This window comes from Neophocaena asiaeorientalis, unplaced genomic scaffold (assembly GCF_003031525.2).
Source record: "Neophocaena asiaeorientalis asiaeorientalis breed wild unplaced genomic scaffold, Neophocaena_asiaeorientalis_V1.1 scaffold106, whole genome shotgun sequence".
Lineage (NCBI taxonomy): Eukaryota > Metazoa > Chordata > Mammalia > Artiodactyla > Phocoenidae > Neophocaena > Neophocaena asiaeorientalis.
In genome coordinates, this window is record NW_020172597.1 from 4,189,834 (window position 1) to 4,210,443 (window position 20,610).

General features: G+C 36.3%; 1 protein-coding gene across 1 annotated transcript in view; it reads left to right on the plus strand.

The window, feature by feature from the left end:
- The window catches only part of RLF (RLF zinc finger), a 78,716-nt gene that overhangs the window by 27,487 nt on the left and 30,619 nt on the right, over positions 1–20,610 (plus strand). Inside the window, exons 2-5 of the mRNA XM_024738770.1 lie at positions 2,530–2,684; positions 3,611–3,692; positions 7,316–7,448; positions 13,737–13,939. Coding sequence (XP_024594538.1) covers positions 2,530–2,684; positions 3,611–3,692; positions 7,316–7,448; positions 13,737–13,939 — 573 coding nt within the window. The remainder of the gene's footprint in view (positions 1–2,529; positions 2,685–3,610; positions 3,693–7,315; positions 7,449–13,736; positions 13,940–20,610) is intronic.

Sequence of the window (20,610 nt, forward strand, 5' to 3'; positions counted from 1 at the left end):
AGATAAATCTGACCTCCGGAGCATAAAATCTGCTACTGAATATAAATTTGTAAAGCCCTCTGGTTTTCAGATTAACCAATGCAGACAGTAAGTAATTTGCTGATCTAAAACAATCTTGTTCTGACATAGATTTTAATACATTTCTTCAGAGAGATTATGTGAAATCTTTTTTATGTAACTGATAAGCACACGATTCTGCATTCCTTCTCTTCACTGTTTTAGCTAGAAAGGATTGTTGTGGGGTCAGTTTTATGATCCTGTTATTATTTTTTTTTCTTATTTTACTAAAATTTGGGATTTGATTAGATGGGGACATAATGCTTTTCTGAAAATACAGAAAGAGCCCACTTCTCTAAAGTGACTGTGATAAAGCAGCAAGATACTGAATTGAAATGGGTGTACTAAAATAGCTTAACTGGCTTGATCATTCAAGTATGCAAAGATCAGATAATCCAGTGTGTTAGTTAAGAGAGCTTTTACTGTATATGGTATAATGGTTGATCATATATTTCCCTGTTAAGTTTTTTTGTTTGTTTTAAATAATCAAGACCAGTCAGTTCTTAATTATCAGAACAGATATAGGGACTGTTTTTGTGAAAACTGCAGAAGATCAGTGGAATCCTGCAGTGCCACCACAGCTGTTGGTAGTTTGCTAAGCAGAAAAATCAGAAGACAGGAAGTTAGAAGAAATTATTATTGAAGTAGCCTTAACTCCCTAGCCCAGTCAGAATGTGTGTTCTAGGGGGGGAAAACTTGCACAATTCAAGTCTTAACCTAACGAGATGTATCAGTTAAGCATAAGCAAAACCTATTCAGTTGTTAGAGGAAAGAAATATATTAATAGTAGGGAGAGCAACTTTGTGGAACCTAGAAAGAGAGACCCCAAACCAGAATTTGGCAGATTTTCCACACTGTCCAAAGAGAACAGAAGCCAGCTTTCTGTCGTCATTTGAACACATGTAATTTATCAGGCTTTATTGTGGTTGTGTTTTCCTTTGTTTTAGATTTTAAACTCACCAGATAACCTCTTATGTCAAAGTATGGGGAATGGGGACCATAGGTGGTAATATGACTGTCCCCCATTGTAAACAAATGAACTGGCATTTGGCATGTATATTAGTTTTTGAAATAAACTTCATTAAAAATAAAAACCTCAACCTTTTATAAATTGGTAAGTATAAATTAAGCCTAATAAGTTCTACGTGTGTAGAAAAAAGAGCTGAGAGGGCTACACTCAGCAATAAGTCTCTTGTGTAAGTCAGGGATCATATTCTTATCCTTGTATACCCAGTGTATTGGCACATGGTTGATGTTCAATTTAATGTTGTATTAATGAAACATTACTGAATTTCAGAGATGGTAACTCCAGACCTCTAGTGAGAACAACTATAGGCGTTTTATGGCTTTATTCTTAGATTTATTCTCATGTCAAAAGAGCAGTCTGCCTTTTCTTTAACTCAGCAGAAACAATTCATTAAGTGATGAAAATAGAATCCTCTAAACAAACCAAATGCGAATCAAAACTGCAATGAGATATCATCTCACACTGGTCAGAATGACCATCATCAAAAAATCTACAAACAATAAATGCTGGAGAGGGTGTGGAGAAAAGGGAACACTGTTGCACTGTTGGTGGGTATGTAAATTGATACAGCCACTATGGAGAACAGTATGGAGATTCCTTAAAAAACGACAAATAGAACTACCATACGACCCAGCAATCCCACTACTGGGTATATACCCTGAGAAAACCGTAATTCAAAAAGAGTCATGTACCAATATGTTCATTGCAGCTCTATTTACAATAGCCAGGAGATGGAAACAACCTAAGTGTCTATCAACAGATGAATGGATAAAGAAGATGTGGCACATATATACAGTGGAATATTACTCAGCCATAAAAAGAAATGAAATTGAGCTATTTGTAATGAGGTGGATGGACCTAGAGTCTGTCATACAGAGTGAAGTAAGTCAGAAAGAGAAAAACAAATACCGTATGCTAACACATATATATGGAATCTAAGGGGGAAAAAAAAGGTCATGAAGAACCTAGGGGTAAGACGGGAATAAAGACACAGACCTACTAGAGAATGAACTTGAGGATATGGGGAGGGGGAAGGGTAAGCTGTGACAAAGTGAGAGAGTGGCATGGACATATATACACTACCAAACGTAAAATAGATAGCTAGTGGGAAGCAGCCGCATAGCACAGGGAGATCAGCTAGGTGGTTTCTGACCACCTAGAGGGGTGGGATAGGGAAGGTGGGAGGGAGGGAGACGCAAGAGGGAAGAGATATGGGAACATATGTATATGTATAACTGATTCACTTTGTTATAAAGCAGAAACTAACACCATTGTAAAGCAATATACTCCAATAAAGATGTTAAAAAAACAAAAAGGCAAATAAAAGGTGTATGCATCTGTTAGACAAAAAGGAAGGGGTAGTGCATTTGAGAACAAAGATAGTCTTGTGTGTTTCATTGTCTTTATTTTTTTTTAATAATTAAAACTCTAACTTTATTTTTTAGACCTTATTGCAATATGCAAGCAGCAAGAATGCATCAGAACATATTGTGTATCTTCTGGAGGTATATCGACTTGCCATCCAAAGCTTTGCCAGTGCTCGCCCATATTTAACTACTGAATGCGAAGATGTCCTCTTAGTGCTTGGCAGATTAGTACTGTAAGTTTAAGAACTTAAATCCCTCTTAAAATTGAGTATTTTTGGTTGTAATGTTTGCCTGACTTCTCTTTACTATGGCATCACATTGTTCAAAGCAACATCAGGGTCATACCTTTGAATGAAATTTCCTTAGCTCTGAGCCTTTATATTCACATTTTGAGGAGATAAAGTATAAGTGAAGCTCCAGCCAAGCAACATAATCTTTAATTGCCTCGAGTCTCTTTTCCTTCTCAGGCTTAGAATGATGCATTTTCTCTCTGTCCTTAGGAATAGATCAAGTGAAGTGACAAGAGTATCTGGAAGCTGTGGTGGTCTTTGAGGAACACTTTGGGGGGAAACACTGTGAAATTCTGCAATACAATTATATTATTTGAACTAAGAATTACACTAGCAGAAAATATCAGGGTACAGTATAAGATTACCACCCCAAGGGTCCATGATAATCTAGCTGCTGTTTTAATATTTGGCTGCCTAATAGCAGACAGAGTTACACCTTTAATGTATTTATTTGCAAATTGAAAAAATACAACAGCTGTTAGTTTTTAGTTGTGGAATCACCTTGATTCAGTTTGCAGATTGTTTGGTGGGATAAATTCTAGTCTGGGTGGTCCATTTTATTTTTCTCTGGTCTTACCTGTTTTCCTTCCTATTTTCCCAAACCCCAAACCTCTAACTTTTTACTTTTTTTTTGCAACATAAACATTCCTGGTTTTATAATCCCATTATTCCTCCTCTAAAGCCTCATAGTTTTTCTTTTTTCTCTTTTTTAAAGTTGAAAATATAACAATGTTGAATGAAATTTTGAAGAGTGAAAAATTTAAAATAGTCTAAATAAATGTAAAATGTATATTCAGTATCACTGTCATACTGTACTTGATTATGACTATAACCACCATTATATACTGACTTAGTTATTCATATTCTAGGAGTTGCTTTGAATTACTGCTTTCAGTGTCTGAAAGTGAACTGCCATGTGAAGCCTGGGTACTCTTCCTTCAGTCTTTACAGGTGAGTTGATGTGGCCTCAAAAAAGGTCTCTGTTTAGGTATTCAAGACATGTAGTTAATTTCTCCCAGCAAACTAAAATTGGAAACTTAGAACAAAAACAAATTCATTATATATTGGTAGTAAGTTCATGAAATGAGGAGGCCTTCCAGATGAAGGGAGTGTGCTAAAAGTTTTTTTTTTCCTTATCATTTGGTTTTGTTAGCCTTTACATAGCTTAGAAACAAAAAAAGTTTTCATTCTTCAGACACAAAGTTTTAGGCAGAATAAAGCTATTAAAATGTAAAATTGTATATGTTTATAAGGTAGCGGTATTTGCTTCATTGATAGTACACTTATCTAGTAATTTCCCCCTAACACTTCAGGGACTTACAATGCTAAGTCTCTTAAACCGTCAAAATAGTCATCAGAGATTGTGTGCATGCATTTTCAACAGGAGAGCTATGTTGGCTCTTATATTGGCTTGATTATCAGAATTCTTAGATGAGCAGATCAGAAAGCAGGAAGTTGGGGAGGGGAGAGTAAGGTAGGAGGAAAAACAATAGGAAGCAAATTTGCCTGTTACCAGTAGAGATAGAAAAACTATTTAAAGAAAATAGACATAATAAGTAAATAACTACCATTCATTTATTATCATGAATTATGTACCGAACAGTACTCTACATTGTTTTTACATTTTGTATCTTTTAATCAAATTGCAAACCTTATACCGTAGAGATCATTTGAATCTCCATTTATAAATGGGGAGACAGGCATAGAGAGGTGAATTAGCTTGCCCAAAGTTACACCTAGATTAATACCTAGAGCTTGCTTTGTTTAACCGCTTCCTCGAGGACACAAACTCCATAGTAGCTTGCACTTGTTTCATGAAGGCATAAGTAAAGATTTGCATGTTAACAGACACACCTCGTTATCTGGAAATTTCTTTCCTCTAGGATAAAAAATCCAAAATGAAATGATATAATGTTAATCTTTAGATTTTCTGTTTGAGGAGAAGAATTCTTTGTCATGCTCTTGGCCTGATTTAATCCCTGTAATGTCCTAACTCTTCACATATTCATACAGCTGCTGTTAAAATCATCTTTCATACAGAGCATATTGATTTTGTCATTCTGCCTGCCAGTAGTTTTGTCCTGGCATACGACATTCTAGAAGGGCAAGTGTACTTATTCTTATTAAGGCTGTTACTATTATTAGTAGTAGTATCCTTTGAAGAGAGAATACTCTCATATTTCTTCATTCTTTTCTTAGATTGTATGCCTGAATAAAATGTTTGCCTTCCCTCCGACCTGTGTAACTTTGCCCGGTATTTATCAGACATTTAGGATATATATATTCACATTTCTGAATATGTGTTTAATAAATGCAGTAGAGGTACAGATAAATATAAGACATGGTCCCTGTAGAAATCTGAGACATAAAACCTTGAGGTTTTCTTATTTTAGGTGATAAATGGATAAGGCAGCAGGTAGTTTTGAGGATACTTTTGGTAAGAGAATAGTTTTACAAGAGCAGGCCACAGAGAGCATTCTCAACCACTGTTTATAGTTGTGTAACCCTTCCAGACCTTTTCATTATGGATATAAAAATACGTTCTGAAATGAAATTTTAAATAAAGAAAAATGAGATCCTGTTTTTTTGCAACTTTTTTTAACTTAATGATTTTAACATGGACATGTATCTAGGATTGCATATGTAGTTCTCCCTTGATGACTGCCTGGGATTCTGTTATGTGGTTGCACCATAAATTATTTGGCCAAATCTCTTTGCTGTTTATTGTAAACAGTGGTAGAGTGAACGTCTTGTGCTAGTATTTCTGTATTGTAGATTTCAAGATGCGGATAGTTTTACCTTAAAAAAGAAACAAATCTAAGTTTTTAAATTACTTTTAAAATTCCACCATAGTTTTTAAGGACTCTAATGTTATTTTTTTAAAGTGCCTGCCTCCCTGCCTCCCTCCCTTCCTTCATTCCTTCCTTCTTCTCTCTTCATTCATTCATTCATTTATTCATTCATTGGCTGCACTGTGAGGCTTGTGGGATCTTACTTCCCTGACCAGGGGTTGAAGCCATGCCCCCTGCAGTGGAAACGCAGAGTCCTAACCACTGGACCACCTAATGTTATTTTTTAAAAGTAACTTTGCTATAATATATATATGTGTATGTGTATATATATGTAATAAAGGATTACACATCATTCTTACTCAGAATAAACTGTATTTTGAACAGATGAAAAATTAGAAAATTGTTTTTGTTTTTAACCCAAACAGTGGCTTTTTATTTTAGTTGCTATGTATCATGGGGGTGACAGTGTTCTGCTAAAGTGTAATGGTATAGGGCTGTTAGGTGTTACAAATATGTTAACCAGACACAGCACATTCTGACATAGAATCTTCATCTTCACTGCAAAGTAAATGCCTGTTGTCCTAAGTTAAGGAAAAAGAAGCCTGAGGACAGGTCAAGCCATTTCAAGCCATTAAAGGAAAATTATAGCATTTAAATATTGCTGTTAGTTAACTGTTATTTGGAAATATCACTTTCTGTGTCAGTTTTAAAACCTTTCTTAGCAGAAGATAACTCAGTATATGGTGCATGTGTGTGTGTATTAAAACCCTGTCGTTCTGACATGAAAATTAAGGGGAAAAAAGCAAACTTTATATTTTATTTAAGTGAATATAAGATTATAGTCTTAGGTCTATGAACATTTTTAACCTATATTTTATTTTCCAAAGAAGTACTGCTACCAGTGAAAGCTTATGTTCCTTGAGAATTTCAGCAGTCTAAAATAAGGGAAAACAAGTTAAAATTTTAGAATATGGAAACAACCAATAATCCTCACTAGTAATAAAAGACAGTGAGATATATGCTTAATTATTTATGTCAAGTTAAATTTCTGACCTCTTACCTCCCCACCCTTTGTGTATATAAGTATTTTAAAGAATAAACTATTGGCAATTATATTTTGTTTGTTTTCTGAGGAGATAGAATGACAGCTAATAACTTGCATTTCCATGACTTTTAGCTAGAGCCATCTATCATTTTTCTGTGTACTTTTAAAATTTTTTGGCTGCGCAGCATGTGAGATCACAGTTCCCCCACCAGGGATTGAACCCGCGCCCCCTGCATTGGAAGCACAGAGTCCCAACTGCTGGACCGCCAGGGAAGTCCCTGGAGCCATCTATCATTTTAAAAGTCCTTTGATAGAGGAATTTAAACAATTAAAAAGATATATAACAATAGATGTCATTAAGTCATACTTCTGTTAGAAGGAATAGGTTGCCTGTGTGAATACTGCAGAATCTTTTTAAAAGAAATCTGTGCCAGTGGCCTTAAAATAATTGAGTAATTCAAGGATGGAAATTGAATTGTGATCATTTTACCTAGGAGAATTCAGGAAAACATTTTAAAGGTACTCTTTAACTTAGTGAAAATGCCCTAGTTTCATTTTTTAAAAAGCAGCAACAGAATTTCACAAAACTTTGAGGATAGTTTTTTTTCTGCTTATTTATTTTTAGGAAATCCAAGATATAGGTCTTTTCATAGACATTCAGATATATTGAAAGGGCAAAATGACTTTTTATATTGCCTGTTTTATGGATATGCTTTTTTTTTCTTCTTTTTTTTAAGGAGTCACATGATGCATTATTGGAATTTGGGAATAATAACCTACAAATACTGGTTCATGTTACCAAGGAGGGGGTGTGGAAAAACCCTGTTCTTCTTAAAATTCTGTCTCAACAGCCAGTAGAAACAGAAGAAGGTAAGCTTAAAACTATACTGACTATTGAAGGAGGATTTAGTTCTAAGAGAATTAAAATTTTTTTCTGTGTTAAAATTTTGTGAATTTCACCTGTGTATCTATAACCAATCGTTCTCTTATCCTTTGAATAGTAAAAACTAACCATTAGCACTTAATGTTTTGCTTAAGGATTCTTGAATATTTATGTAGTGTTTTAAAAGTATCCCTTTATACTTGTTTTTAAATGTTGCATTGACTGACAATGTTTATGCCGAGTTCCTGAGATAGAAATTAATAATCTGCTTCCAGTCCTTGGTATATAGTAGAGCTTTGCTTATAATGATATTTTGTTTACTGGTTACTACAGCTGAGGATTATGAAAAAAATTACTTATTTTAAATTTATGAAACATTGGAATTTAGCGTTTTTATAGGATATGCAAAGAAAGAAAATTCTTACAAAGTTGTCAGTTTAAGTCCAGAAGATTTATGGGTTTGAGCTGACATAGTTGACATTTGCATTTTAGACACACAAAATATCTCATTTTATATGTCCAACAATTATGATTTCATTTGCTTTAAGTTAGTGGAAAGTTAAAAAGGATCACATTCTGTTAAGTATGTTTCTGGGATAAGAATGAGTTTCAGAACAGTTTTTATTTACACTTTAGATAGATTTTAAAAAAATTTTATTTTATTAAAAAAAATTTTTTTAATTTATTTTTGGCTGCATTGGATCTTTGTTGCTGCACGCAGGCTTTCTCTAGTTGCGGTGAGCAGGGGCTACTCTTCTTTACGGTGCATGGGCTTCTCATTGTGGTGGCTTCTCTTGTTGCAGAGCACAGGCTCTAGGCATGCGGGCTTCAGTAGTTGTGGCACGGAGGCTCAGCAGTTGTGGCTCACGAGCTCTAGAGCACAGGCTCAGTAGTTGTAGTGCACGGGCTTAGTTGCTCCACGGCATGTGGGATCTTCCCGGACCAGGGCTCGAACTCGTGTCCCCTGCATTGGCAGGTGGATTCTTAACCACTGCGCCACCAGGGAAGTCCCATTTTTTATAGATCTTTAGTTCAGGTCTCAGAACAGGCCTTTTGAATGTTGATATCTTAAAATATTACAGTTAGCTTATTCATTCACCAAGTTTGATCACCTATTGTATACATGCTGTTTGGGTTTTTCTGTATAGTCAGAAGATTGATAATAAGAGTGTTTAGATTTTCTCTTGGTCCCTTTCCTCTGATAATTCTACTGCTTATCAGTTACACGGACAAGAAAAAAAATGAATAAGGAGAATAGCTGTTAAATAGAAAATAGATTGCTATTTATTGTTTTCTGTTTAGGTTCCCAGTAAATGGCATCCTTTTGTAAATATAGGCAGGTGGAGGCTAAATTATTGCCCTTATTATTATTAAAAGTTGTTAGAGGACAGGGCCAAATAGTTGCAAAAGGATCCCAGAATTAGGCAGGTCCCAGTCCAGATAAGGCTCCAGGAGTGAAGAATGCGTGACCTTTGTAGATAGGCCCAAGCCCCAGAGGGAAAAGATGGAGTTGCATTAAATGTCCCCAATTTATTTTCCCCAACGTACTAATCAAATATATCCCTCCCACCCCAGGAGTTAACAGTACTCAATTTCTTTTCACATAGAAAAAATCAAGAAATGGGGAGAAGCACTGTTTACCTAATATTCCGTGGTATCCTATATATTCAATAAAGATTAAGTTAAGTACCCACTATCTGTAAACTCTGAATGGGTATAGGTTACCTACATATGTAAGGAATTTTTCTGAGAACCACAGTATAAGTGGTGGGCAGCCTGTTGCCTGCTTACTTCTGCAACTGGCCCTTACTAATTTCAGGTCAGCAGATTTAGAAAGCCTCCTTTATAGCTCCATTGCCCTTGCAGCCCAGATATCAACATATTTGATGCTAGAAAGCAGTGACTATCATTTCATTAATTGCCTTTTTTCAATAACATAGTAATCAGAAGCATAAAAGTACAAAATGTTTAGCCTCCCAAGTAACTCAGTAAATGCTTTTTGGTTTAGTTTTTTGAATTAAAAAAAAAAGTGTATAAGAATTTTATTTTTCCTGCCACAAATTCTTGAATTTTGTAACCCCGTCCCCACCAAAAAACAGTTATTACTGAAGTACGTAATAAGTGCCAGTTGTTGACACTTCTGCCTGGCATAATCAGCAGGGAAATGAGCAGGTCCTCCCACCCAGGTGTCAAACACCTTTCTACCTCAGGTCACCCCAGCAGCCTACCACAAAACATAGGGCTGGCAAGACCAAGCCCAGCCCCACTGATGGTTCCTGACTTGAGCCCCAGTGCCCACAAACCACCCCTGGTTCCAATGGTGATGGCAGCAGCCCACAGCCCTAAAGACCTCAGGCCCATCAACCTTGGAGACCCCCCTTCCACTGTACTAGAGTGGTTCCAACTAGAGGAAACCCAGAGCTACCATCTGGTATCTGCCAGTTTTTCCAGCTGACCTGTGCCCTACCCAGCACCCTCCTTCCCCCCCTTAATTCATGACATCAAGGCACTGGCTTTTCCCCATTTTTCTTGAGACTCAGGAGGGCCAAAGCAGCAGCCTTTTGTTCTTTTTTTTCTCTCCCCTACCAAGGATTGAAGGAAGAGATCCATCCTAATTGTTCAGAGGTACTAACTTCCTCCCCTAAATCAAGCTGCAAAGGAACCAGCCAGCTCTTACTTCTTCCTGGTGGTTTTTCTTTCCCACCCCAGTTCATTTTTTCCCTTCTACCACCTACCTCTGAAGCCATTTTATGAATTGTCATGTGCCACCTGAGCCTTCAGTAAAAACAAAAACACTCTCTTCTGTTAAAGAAAACAAAATTTTTAGCTGGACCTAAAATGTTACCATTTTTTACATGTTGAAGTATATATGAGGTAAACTGTCATGATGTTTGCACCTTACTTTTAAGTGACTGAGAAAAAGAAAAGCTAGATAAAGAAATATGGCAAAACAGTTCAATTGTTGAACCTAGATGGAGGAGAGGGTATATGATTAAACATTTTTTTTTGTATTAAAATGTTTAGAAAAAATAATATACAGAAGGGATCACAGTTGGGAGTGAGACATCTTAGTGTACACTTCATTGTGTCATTTTAAATATTGAAATGTATGGATGGATTTCCTTTTTAAAAATACAGTTAAGTATTGATTTTAACATAACTTAAAATGATTTTTAAAATGCAAGTCTGATCTGTGTGTTAAAAATTGATATAGTGGTTTAACTGTGGCTGTAATATGTTGAGTAAAATAGTTTTACCTCATAGAAATAATAGCTACGATTTATAGATTGCCTGCTGTGTGATGGGCACAGTGTTAGTGCTTTCTATCTCCTGTAATCCGTTAAACAGGCAAGAGATGACACATGCCCAAGGCTGTGTAGTTAAAACTGTGGAGGCAGGATCTGGGCCCAGATGAGGAGATATCTAAAAGTTTTTGATTGATTAAAGTGATAACCATTGGTTGCTAAATACATGGTTTTATTAAACATCTGTAATATATAAAGCATTGTGCTTAGCGCTGTAGGGAATACAAAAGTTAACAAGGCATGGTATTTGTACACAAATTGCTGACAGTGTAATAAGGGGGATATCAGGGACAAATAATAGCAAGTAGTATTGAGCATTTACTCTGCCTGGCCCTGTGCTTTGTGTCTTACTTGCATTCCGGTATTTCATTTATGACTCTTTCATCTCTTTGGGGTAGATATTACTAACCTTTTCATAGATGAAGAAACTTGAGGCTCAGACAGGTCTACTAATTTCCAAGGGCTTCACAGCTAGTATATGTGAGAGTCATGATTCAGCCTCAGTTTTGTGATTCCACAACCTGAGATCTTAACCTTCATACACTCTAATCATTTATTATTGTACTTAAAGAGAAAGCTAAGTGTGGCAAAAGAAGTAAAATGCTGTGGGAATTTAGAAGGGAGTGGCTTGTATAGATAACGTGCCTGTTTTCAGGTGTGAGATTTGTGAAAATGCATACAAGTTGGTAGAGCAGATGAATAGAGCATAATCTGATATTAGGCAGTTTAGGATGTAGAGGACAGATGTGGCAGGAAATAATATGGAGGAACTAGGTTGGAGAGAATTTTAAAAAGAATTGCTAGGACACAGTAACTAAGTTGATTTCCTTAGGAAAGGAGTTGGCAAGGAAGGATTATGCCAAAATTTCATTTCTTTATGATTGAGAGAATACCATTACTGAAAATAAGTAAGGAACAAGGAGCTTTTTGAGATATGATTGTGAGTTCATTTTGTGGGATTTAGTGCTTGTGGGACTAAAATAGAGAAAAGTCCAAATGCAAATGATCTATTTTCTGTCCATGCCTTTTGACCTTGACTGTGTATTAGAGTATCTATGGAATTTAAAACCAAAACACACACACACACCCCCAAGGTCCAGGCACTACCTGCTAAATCAAAATCTCCAGGGTTGGAGGTCTGGAATACAGACCTTTTTGAAGTGCCACAGGAAACAGGCACCTTCCACCTATAAGTGCTGGGAGTATAAATTGATACAATCTCTGGAGATTAATTTGGCAGTAATTTCACTTCTTGGAATTTTTGCTATAGATAACAGTCGTGCATGTGTGAAATGGCCTTTGTACAGGACTGTAGATTGTAGCATTATTGACAGTTGTCAAAGATTGGAAACAACTTGCAAGTGTATCAGGAGGGGATTGGTTAAATTAATTATATCCCTACAGTGGAACAATACTTATTTGTTAAAAGTATTGAGGTAGCTCTCAATGTACAGTGATGTGATAGAATGACCTGTATGATATAGTAAGTGGGAAAAGAAGTATGTCTTCTGTACTAAGAATGTTTCTGGAAGGGTAAACAAAAAATTGGAAATGATTATTGTTTCTTGGGAAGAGAGACTAGGGGACTCGAGTCAGAGTAGGAGGGAGACAACTTTTAACTGTATACCTTTTGGTGTGCCTTTTGAATTTTGTGTCATTTGCGTATATGGTGTTACCCATTTTTTTACAAAAGAGAATTTTTAAATCTCTACAGTTGATTCTGATATGTAGTTAAGATTGGGCCAGTGGTCTCTCCTTCCCCTCCCCACCGTCCTGGTGGTTTATCATTAATATTAATGATTTCTATTCCACATGTGGCCTGTAGACCTAGTAGCATGGCTATTACCTGAGAGGCTTATTAGAAAAGCACAGTCTCAGGTCCCATCCCAGACCTACTGAATTAGCATCTGCATTCTACTACAATTCCCCTGGTGGTTCAGAAGGCACTTTTGAGTTTAAGGAACACCATTTTAGGTGAACCACCTAAAGCAGTTTGTTTGCTTGCCACTCATCTTGACATGTATATTCCCACCTCTGTTCTTTAAATAATACTGTGTAACGATGCCACACACTTGTTAAGTATTTACTATTTGTAAATCGAGGGCTTGTCCAGAACACTGTACAAATCTATGTTCAGGTGCTTAATATTGAGTACTGCTCAGAGCAGCATTTTCCAAAGTGTGTACTGAACCAGGAACGTAGATTTTACGTTGTGCTAATGATATGTGTAAAAGGGTTCTCTGGTCAAATCAGTTTGGGAAACCTTGGGTTAAATAAAAGTGAACAGTTTTCTTCATTGCAGGACTGTTCAGAGATTTGACCAAGGAATCCTTTTTTTTTCTAGGACTATCTCTCAGGTCTTTTGGTCGGTGGAACACACTTTGAGAAATGCCTGGTTTAGAGGAAAGACCACCACTGGCTTTGGAATCCTTGGCAAGTTACCTAATTTCTCTGAGTATTAATTTTCCTAACCTTAAACTGGGGATAACAATACTTGCCTTGGTGGTGGTGTGAAGAATAAATGAGAGGTATATAAAAACAGTCAGCTTAAAGCTTGGTATCTCATAAGTGTACAAGTGGTAGTTGTTAATATTACACAGGATACTTGCCTTTTTGCCTTGTACTTAAGTTTATAGTTCATTTCATTGTTCCTTACTATCCTTATAAGAAAGTGAGGGAGGAGAAGGTGAAAGAATGAATTTTGATGAAATGTTAGTAGTAGCTTTTTTAAAAGGTATGGTGTTCAAAATAAAACTACTAAGTAATGTGGGAATAATTAGCAACATTAATTTATTTTGCTCTTTGCTCTGTTAGATGAGTACTGAGATCAGAATAAACTTCCAGTTATATCAGCTGACTTTTTGTCCACTAAAAACAAGCAACAACAGAAGATATCAAACTTTCATCTTTACAACCTTGACATGTTAATGTGGTATGTTATCAAACTGTTTTATTTTTCCTTTTTTCTAGTCAATAAATTGATTGCACAAGAAGGACCTTTCTTTCTGCAAATGCGAATAAAACATTTGTTGAAATCTAACTGCATCCCCCAGGCTACTGCTTTATCAAAACTATGTGCAGAATCTAAAGAAATTTCAAATGTGTCATCTTTTCAGCAAGCTTATATGACGTGCTTATGTTCCATTCTTCCTAATGAAGATGCTATTAAGGAGGTAAGTAAAGCAAATAACTGCTGTTGTTATTCACACTAACTATGAATTTAATAGATTTTAATAATTGTTGTATGCCAGGCTGAAATTCCCAAGACTCATTTTTTTTCAGGCTATGAAAAGTACCATTTTAATTGTATATTTAACTGTTCAACAGCTTGGATATAAAGTTATGTCTTGTAGGTGGATTTGAAAAGTAGATAATTAAAGAATATGCAGATGAATGTTTATATATTTGGGTGATGGTTTGCTTTGAAATCTTTAAATATGAAAGTTGCTTTTTCTTCTTAAACTAATGATTTCTCTCTGGGAAATGTGGAAATTATTAATACTGGTATCAAGAGATAAACTAAAGAGAATGGCAGTTAACTTTATTTAAGTTAGTTTATATATTTAACTCTGTAAGCAGAAAGGTGTAGGACTTTAGAAGCCATGAGTACATTTTGAACAATGATTAAGCAGACAAACAGGGTTTCTCTTTTTTAACCTGAATCATTGTTTTCCTTAGAAAAGTTGGAATTAGTTTTCTCTAAGAGTTTTTGATAAATTATACAGAGAAAATGAGGAATTCCAAGGCTATATTCCATCATCTACCTTTAATTCTCTTACCTGCCATTCAGGTCTTACATATAGATTCTCATTTTACCTTTACACTGAACTTTCTTATTAAATGTAGGAATCCCAAGGATCTGGTTCTATGCTATAGTAATTCTTAACCTTTTATGACAATTTCAGCTGTAAATATCTTACTCTCCAAATGAAACTCTCCACCTTTCCACTTCACTCCCTTTAATATTCAGACTCCACCAGGACCAACAGTCTATCAGTCTGATCAGCTTTTCACTCTCCTTACTCTGCTTTTCCATAGTCAATCATTATTAGCACTCCTTTGCATACACCCTCGATTCCTCTGCTGGTCTCTCCCTTAATTGTACTTCTTTGACTAACCTGTATCCTCATTATCCCTTCATCTCCACCTGTTTTGTATCTTTACCTGCACCAGTGGGGCCAAACTTAGGTGGAGAATAACCTGGCAACTGATTTTACTTTAATTCAGTCACACTGTGTTTCTTGAGTTCATTCACTCTCCTACTCCCTTAGATTACTATTTCATGCTTTTTCCTTTTTCTTTAAACCTATACTACAATACCTTCTGTCCCATCTCTGTCTCCACTGATGAACTTTCTTCCTATTTCTCTGAGGAAACTGGGACAGTTGGAAGAGAATTTCCATGACATCTATTCACCTACCTGCATTTATTGCATTTACACCTTCTCTTCTGTTACTAAGGATAAACTATATCTGTTTTCCCCTGCTAAGGCCAACAATCCCCTTGACTTCAGTATCAGATCCCGTCTGCGCTTGCCCCCTTAAGTATAGTGCTGCAGCAGTTTTCCCTTTCTCTACTGCATTTATCAATTTCCCCCTCTGCTGTCACTATCTCATCAGCATTTATGCTGTTATTTCTTCCATTTTTAAAAGAGAAAGACTTCTTCTTCCAGCTACCACCCCATTTCTCTCCTGCCCTTTCAGTGTAATTTCTTGAACCATCGTCTGAATTTACTGTTTAACATTTTTCTCCTTGAACGTATTCTAATATGGCATTGACTTGTGCCAGTCCACCACATCACTAAATCCACCTGCAAAAGTAGTTCTAAGAGGGAGGTTTATAACATCCTCAGGAAACAAGAAAAATCTCAAATAAACAACCTAACCTTACACCTAAAGGAACTAAAACAAAAACAAAAACCAACAAAACCCAAAGTGAGTAGTAGGGAAGAAATTGTAAAGAATCAGAGGAGAAATAAATGAGGGACTTCCCTGGTGGCATAGTAGTTAAGAATCTGCCTTCCAATGCAGGGGATGCAGGTTTGATCCCTGGTCAGGGATCTAGATCCCACATGCATGCCGCAACTAAGAGTTCATGTGCTGCAGCTAAGAAGCCCACGAGCTGAAACTGAGGAGCCCACCTGCAGCAACTAAGACCCTGCACAACCAAAATAAAAATAAATAAATAAATGAAATGGAGATTAAAAAAACAATAGAAAAGATCAGTGAAACTTTCAATGAGCTGGTTCTTTGGGAAAAAAACAAAATTGATAACTTTTAGCTAGACTCATCAAGAAAAAAAGAGGGCCCAAATCAATAAATTCAGATATGGAAAAGAAGTCACAACTGATACCAGAGAAATACAAAAGATCATAAAAAATTACTACAGACAGCTATATGCCAATAAAATGGACAACCTGGAAAAAATGGACAAATTCCTAGAAATTTACCATCTCCTAAGACTGAAACAGGAAGAAATAGAAAACATGAACAGACTAATTACCAGTAATGAAATTGAATCAGTAATTTTAAAAACTCCTAACAAACAAAAGTCCAGGACCAGATGGCTTCACAGTTGAATTTACCAAACATTTAGAGAAGAGTTAACACCTATCCTTCTCAAACTGTTCCAAAAACTTGTAGAGGAAAGAATACTTCAAACTCATTACATGAGGCCAGCATCACCCTGATAGTAAAATCAGATAAAGACAGCACAAAAAAAGAAAATTACAGGCTAATACCACTGATGAACATACATGTAAAAATTCCCAACAAAACATTAGCAAACTGAATTCAACAATACATTAAAAGTATCATGCACCATGATCAAGTGGGATTTATCCCAGGGATGCACGTATGGTTCAGTATTCACAAATCAATCAGTGTGACACACCACATTAAATTGAAGAATAAAAATTACATGTTTTATCTTAATAGATGCAGAAAAAGCTTTTGGCAGAATTCAACATCCATGTATGATAAAAACTCTAAAAAAGTGTGTATAGAGGGAACATACCTCAACATAACAAGGGCCATATCTGACAAGCCCACAGCTAACATCATACTCAGTGGTGGAAAGCTGAAAGCATTTCCTCTAAGATCACGGACGAGACAAGGATGTTCGCTCTCACCACTTTTATTCAACATAGTATTGGAAGTCCTAGCCAAGGCAGTCAGACAAGAAAAAGAAATAAAAAGAATCCAAATTAGAAAGGAAGTAGTAAAACTGTCACTGTTTGCTGATGACATGATATTATATGTAGAAAATCCTAAAGACACCACAAAAAAACTAGAAGAGCTCATCAATGAGTTTGGTAAAGTTGCAGGATACAAAATCTGTTGCACTTCTATACACTAACATGAACTATCAGAGAAATTAAGAAAACAATCCCATTTACAATCGCATCGAAGAGTAAAGTACCTAGGAATAAATCTAACTATGGAAGAAAATACCTGTACTCCAAAAACTGTAAGATACCAGTGAAAGAAATTGAAGATGACACAAACAGGGGGAAAGATATACTGTGTTCATGGATTGGAAGAATTAATATTGTTAAAATGACCATACCCAAGGCAATCTACAGATAAAGTGCAAACCCTATCAAATGCCAGTGGCACTTTTCATAGGACTAGAACAAAGAATTCTAACATTTGTATGGAAACATGAAAGATCCTGAGTAGCCAAACCAATCTTGAGAAAGAAGAACAAAGCTGGAGGTATCATGTTCCCTGACTTCAGACTATACTACAAAGCCACAGTAATCGAAACAGTGTGGTACTGGCACAAAAAAAGACACCTAAATCAATGGAGCAGAATAGAGAGCCCAGAAATTAACCCACACTTATATGGTCAATTAATCTATGACAAAGGAGGCAAAAATATACAGTGGGGAAAAGGCAGCCTCTTCAGTAAATGATGTTGTGGCGCATGGGCTTAGTTGCTCCATGGCATGTGGGATCTTCCCAGACCAGGACTCGAACCCATGTCCCCTGCATTGGCAGTGGATTCTTAACCACTGCGCCACCAGGGAAGCCCCATCAGGGAACTTTGAATCAAAACTACAATGAGGTATAACCTCACAGCTGTCAGAATGGCTGTTATCAAAGACAACAAATAACAAGTGTTGGCGAGGATGTGGAGAAAAGGGAATGGTGGTGGGAATGTAAATTGGCACAGCCACTATGGAGTCAGTGTGGAGGTTCCTCAAAAAACTAAAAATAGAACTACCATACGATCCAGCAGTTCTACTCCTGGGTATTTATCTGAAGAAAACCAAAACACTTATTAGAAAAGATATATGCACCTCTATGTTCATAGCAGCATTATTTACAGTAGCCAAGATGTGAAGCAGCCTAAGTTGATGAATGGGTAAAGAAGATGTGATATATATATATATATATATATATATATATATATATATATCTCTCATTATTAGAAAAGATATATGCACCTCTATGTTCATAGCAGCATTATTTACAGTAGCCAAGATGTGAAGCAGCCTAAGTTGATGAATGGGTAAAGAAGATGTGATATATATATATATATATATATATATATATATCTCACATTGTGTGTGTATACATATACATATACATATACATATATGCAGTGGAATATTACTCAGCCATAAAAAGGAATGAAATCTTGCCTTTTGCACCATGGATGGACCTAGAGGGTATTATGCTAAGTGAAATAAATCAGACAGAGAAAGACAAATACTGTATGATTTCATTTATATGTGAAGGCTAAATAAACAAGTGAACAAACTTAAAATAGAAACAGAGTTCTAGATGCAGAGAACAAACAGGTGTTTGCCAGAGGAGAGTGGGCAGGGAGGAGGAAAGAAATAGATGGGTGAGATTAAGAGGTACAAACTTCCAGTTGCAAAATATACGAGTCATGTGTATGAAATATATAGTATGGGGAATATAGTCAATAACTATGTAATATCTTTGTATAGTGACATAGCATAACTAGACTTATTGTGGTGATCAGTTTGAAATGTATAGAAACATTGAATCACTGTGTTGTGAAACAGGAACTAACATACTGTTGTAGGTCAATTATACTTCAAAAGCAAACAATGTCATAGAAAAAGAGATCAGATTTGTGGTTACCAGAGGTGAGGAGTGGAGTGAAGGGGAGTTGGATGAAAGCAGTCAGAAAGTACAAACTTCTAGTTAATAAGTAAGTACCGGGATTGTAATGTACAACATGATAAATATAGTTAACACTGCTCTGTGTTACATATGAAAGTTGTTAAAAGAGTCAAGCCTAAGAGTTCCCATCACAAGAACAAAGTTTTTTTTTCTATCTCTTTAATTTTGTGTCTGTACTAGATGATGGATGCTCACTAAACTTATTGTGATAATGGCCTCAAGATGTATGTAAGTCAAATCATTATGCTGTACACCTTAAACTTATACTGTGCTGTATGTCAATATTATCTCAATACAACTGGAAGAAAAAAATCCAACGATGACTTCCCAGTTTTCACCTTACTCCATCTGACTTATTAACTCTGTCTTTTAAATTTTTAACAGATTTTTCCACTTGGCTTCTAGGGTACTATACTCTGTTGGTTTTCTATCTACCTGGCTGATTGATCTTTCTCATTCTACTTGCTCTTCCTCCTCCTCCCTCTGATGATTGAATGTTATATTACTCTAGGACTCTTTTTGTGTCCTCTCTTTTCTATTTACACATATTCCCTTGGTGATCTCATTTAGGCTCATGGTCTTAAATGCCAATTATGGCCTGAATCCCAGATGTTTTATCTCCAGCTCAGTCCTCTCCTCTGAGCTCCAGACTCATATATTCAGCTGCCTAATCACCATCTCGACTTGCATGGCTAATGGCATCTTAAACTTAACATGTCCATAACTAAGCTCCTGATATTCCTGGTATTAGGGCTTTGTTTTGTTTTTATGAGCTTTCCTCTAAATGAAGTCAATTGTAAAACAACTATGTTCCAATAAAAATTCATTTTAAAAAAAGACAATAGTTAAGAAATAAAAATTAATATAAGAATAAGAATAAATATAAATGAAGTCAGTTCACAGCCAACTATATTCTCATTGTTGGAGGGGGAGGAGGTGGGTAGAGAATAACCAGCTACCACTTTTTTGAGCTTTTACCATGTATTAGGCACTATGCTAAATGCTATGTATACACTGTCACATTTAGTTCTCACAATTCTTAGGTAGCTCCATTTTGGTAAGGAAGTGAGGCTCAGATTAAGTAATATGTTCATGGTTGTAAAACTTAAAGTAGATAAGCTGAGATTCAAACCTGAGTTTGGTGTACTACCACTAATATTATATTAAAGATATAGGATGATAAATACTATTCTAGGTGGTATATACCTAAGTGTCTGTATGTCATATGCTGTCTTAGGCATTGGAGATACAAAGCTGAATCTAGAAGCCTTTGAACTGGTGTACTTGCTTTCACTCTTGCCTTCTACATTTTATTTTTCCCCAAAGTAGCCAGAATAATCTCTAAAACTTAAATCAGGCCATGTCACTTCCTTGATCAGAACCACTCAATAGCTTTCTGTCTTTCTCAGAATAAATCCAGAAGTCTTTATATTCTGTGTGCTGTGGCCCCTGGCTACTTGTCTAACCATCTCTGACTATATCACTTTTGTTTTTTTTTTTTTTTTGGCGCTATGTGGGCCTCTCACTGTTGCGGCCTCTCCCATTGTGGAGCACAGGCTCTGGACGCGCAGGCTCAGCGGCCATGGCTCACGGGCCCAGCTGCTCCACGGCATGTGGGATCTTCCCGGATTGGGGCACGAACCCGTGTCACCTGCATCAGCAGGCAGACTCTCAGCCACTGCACC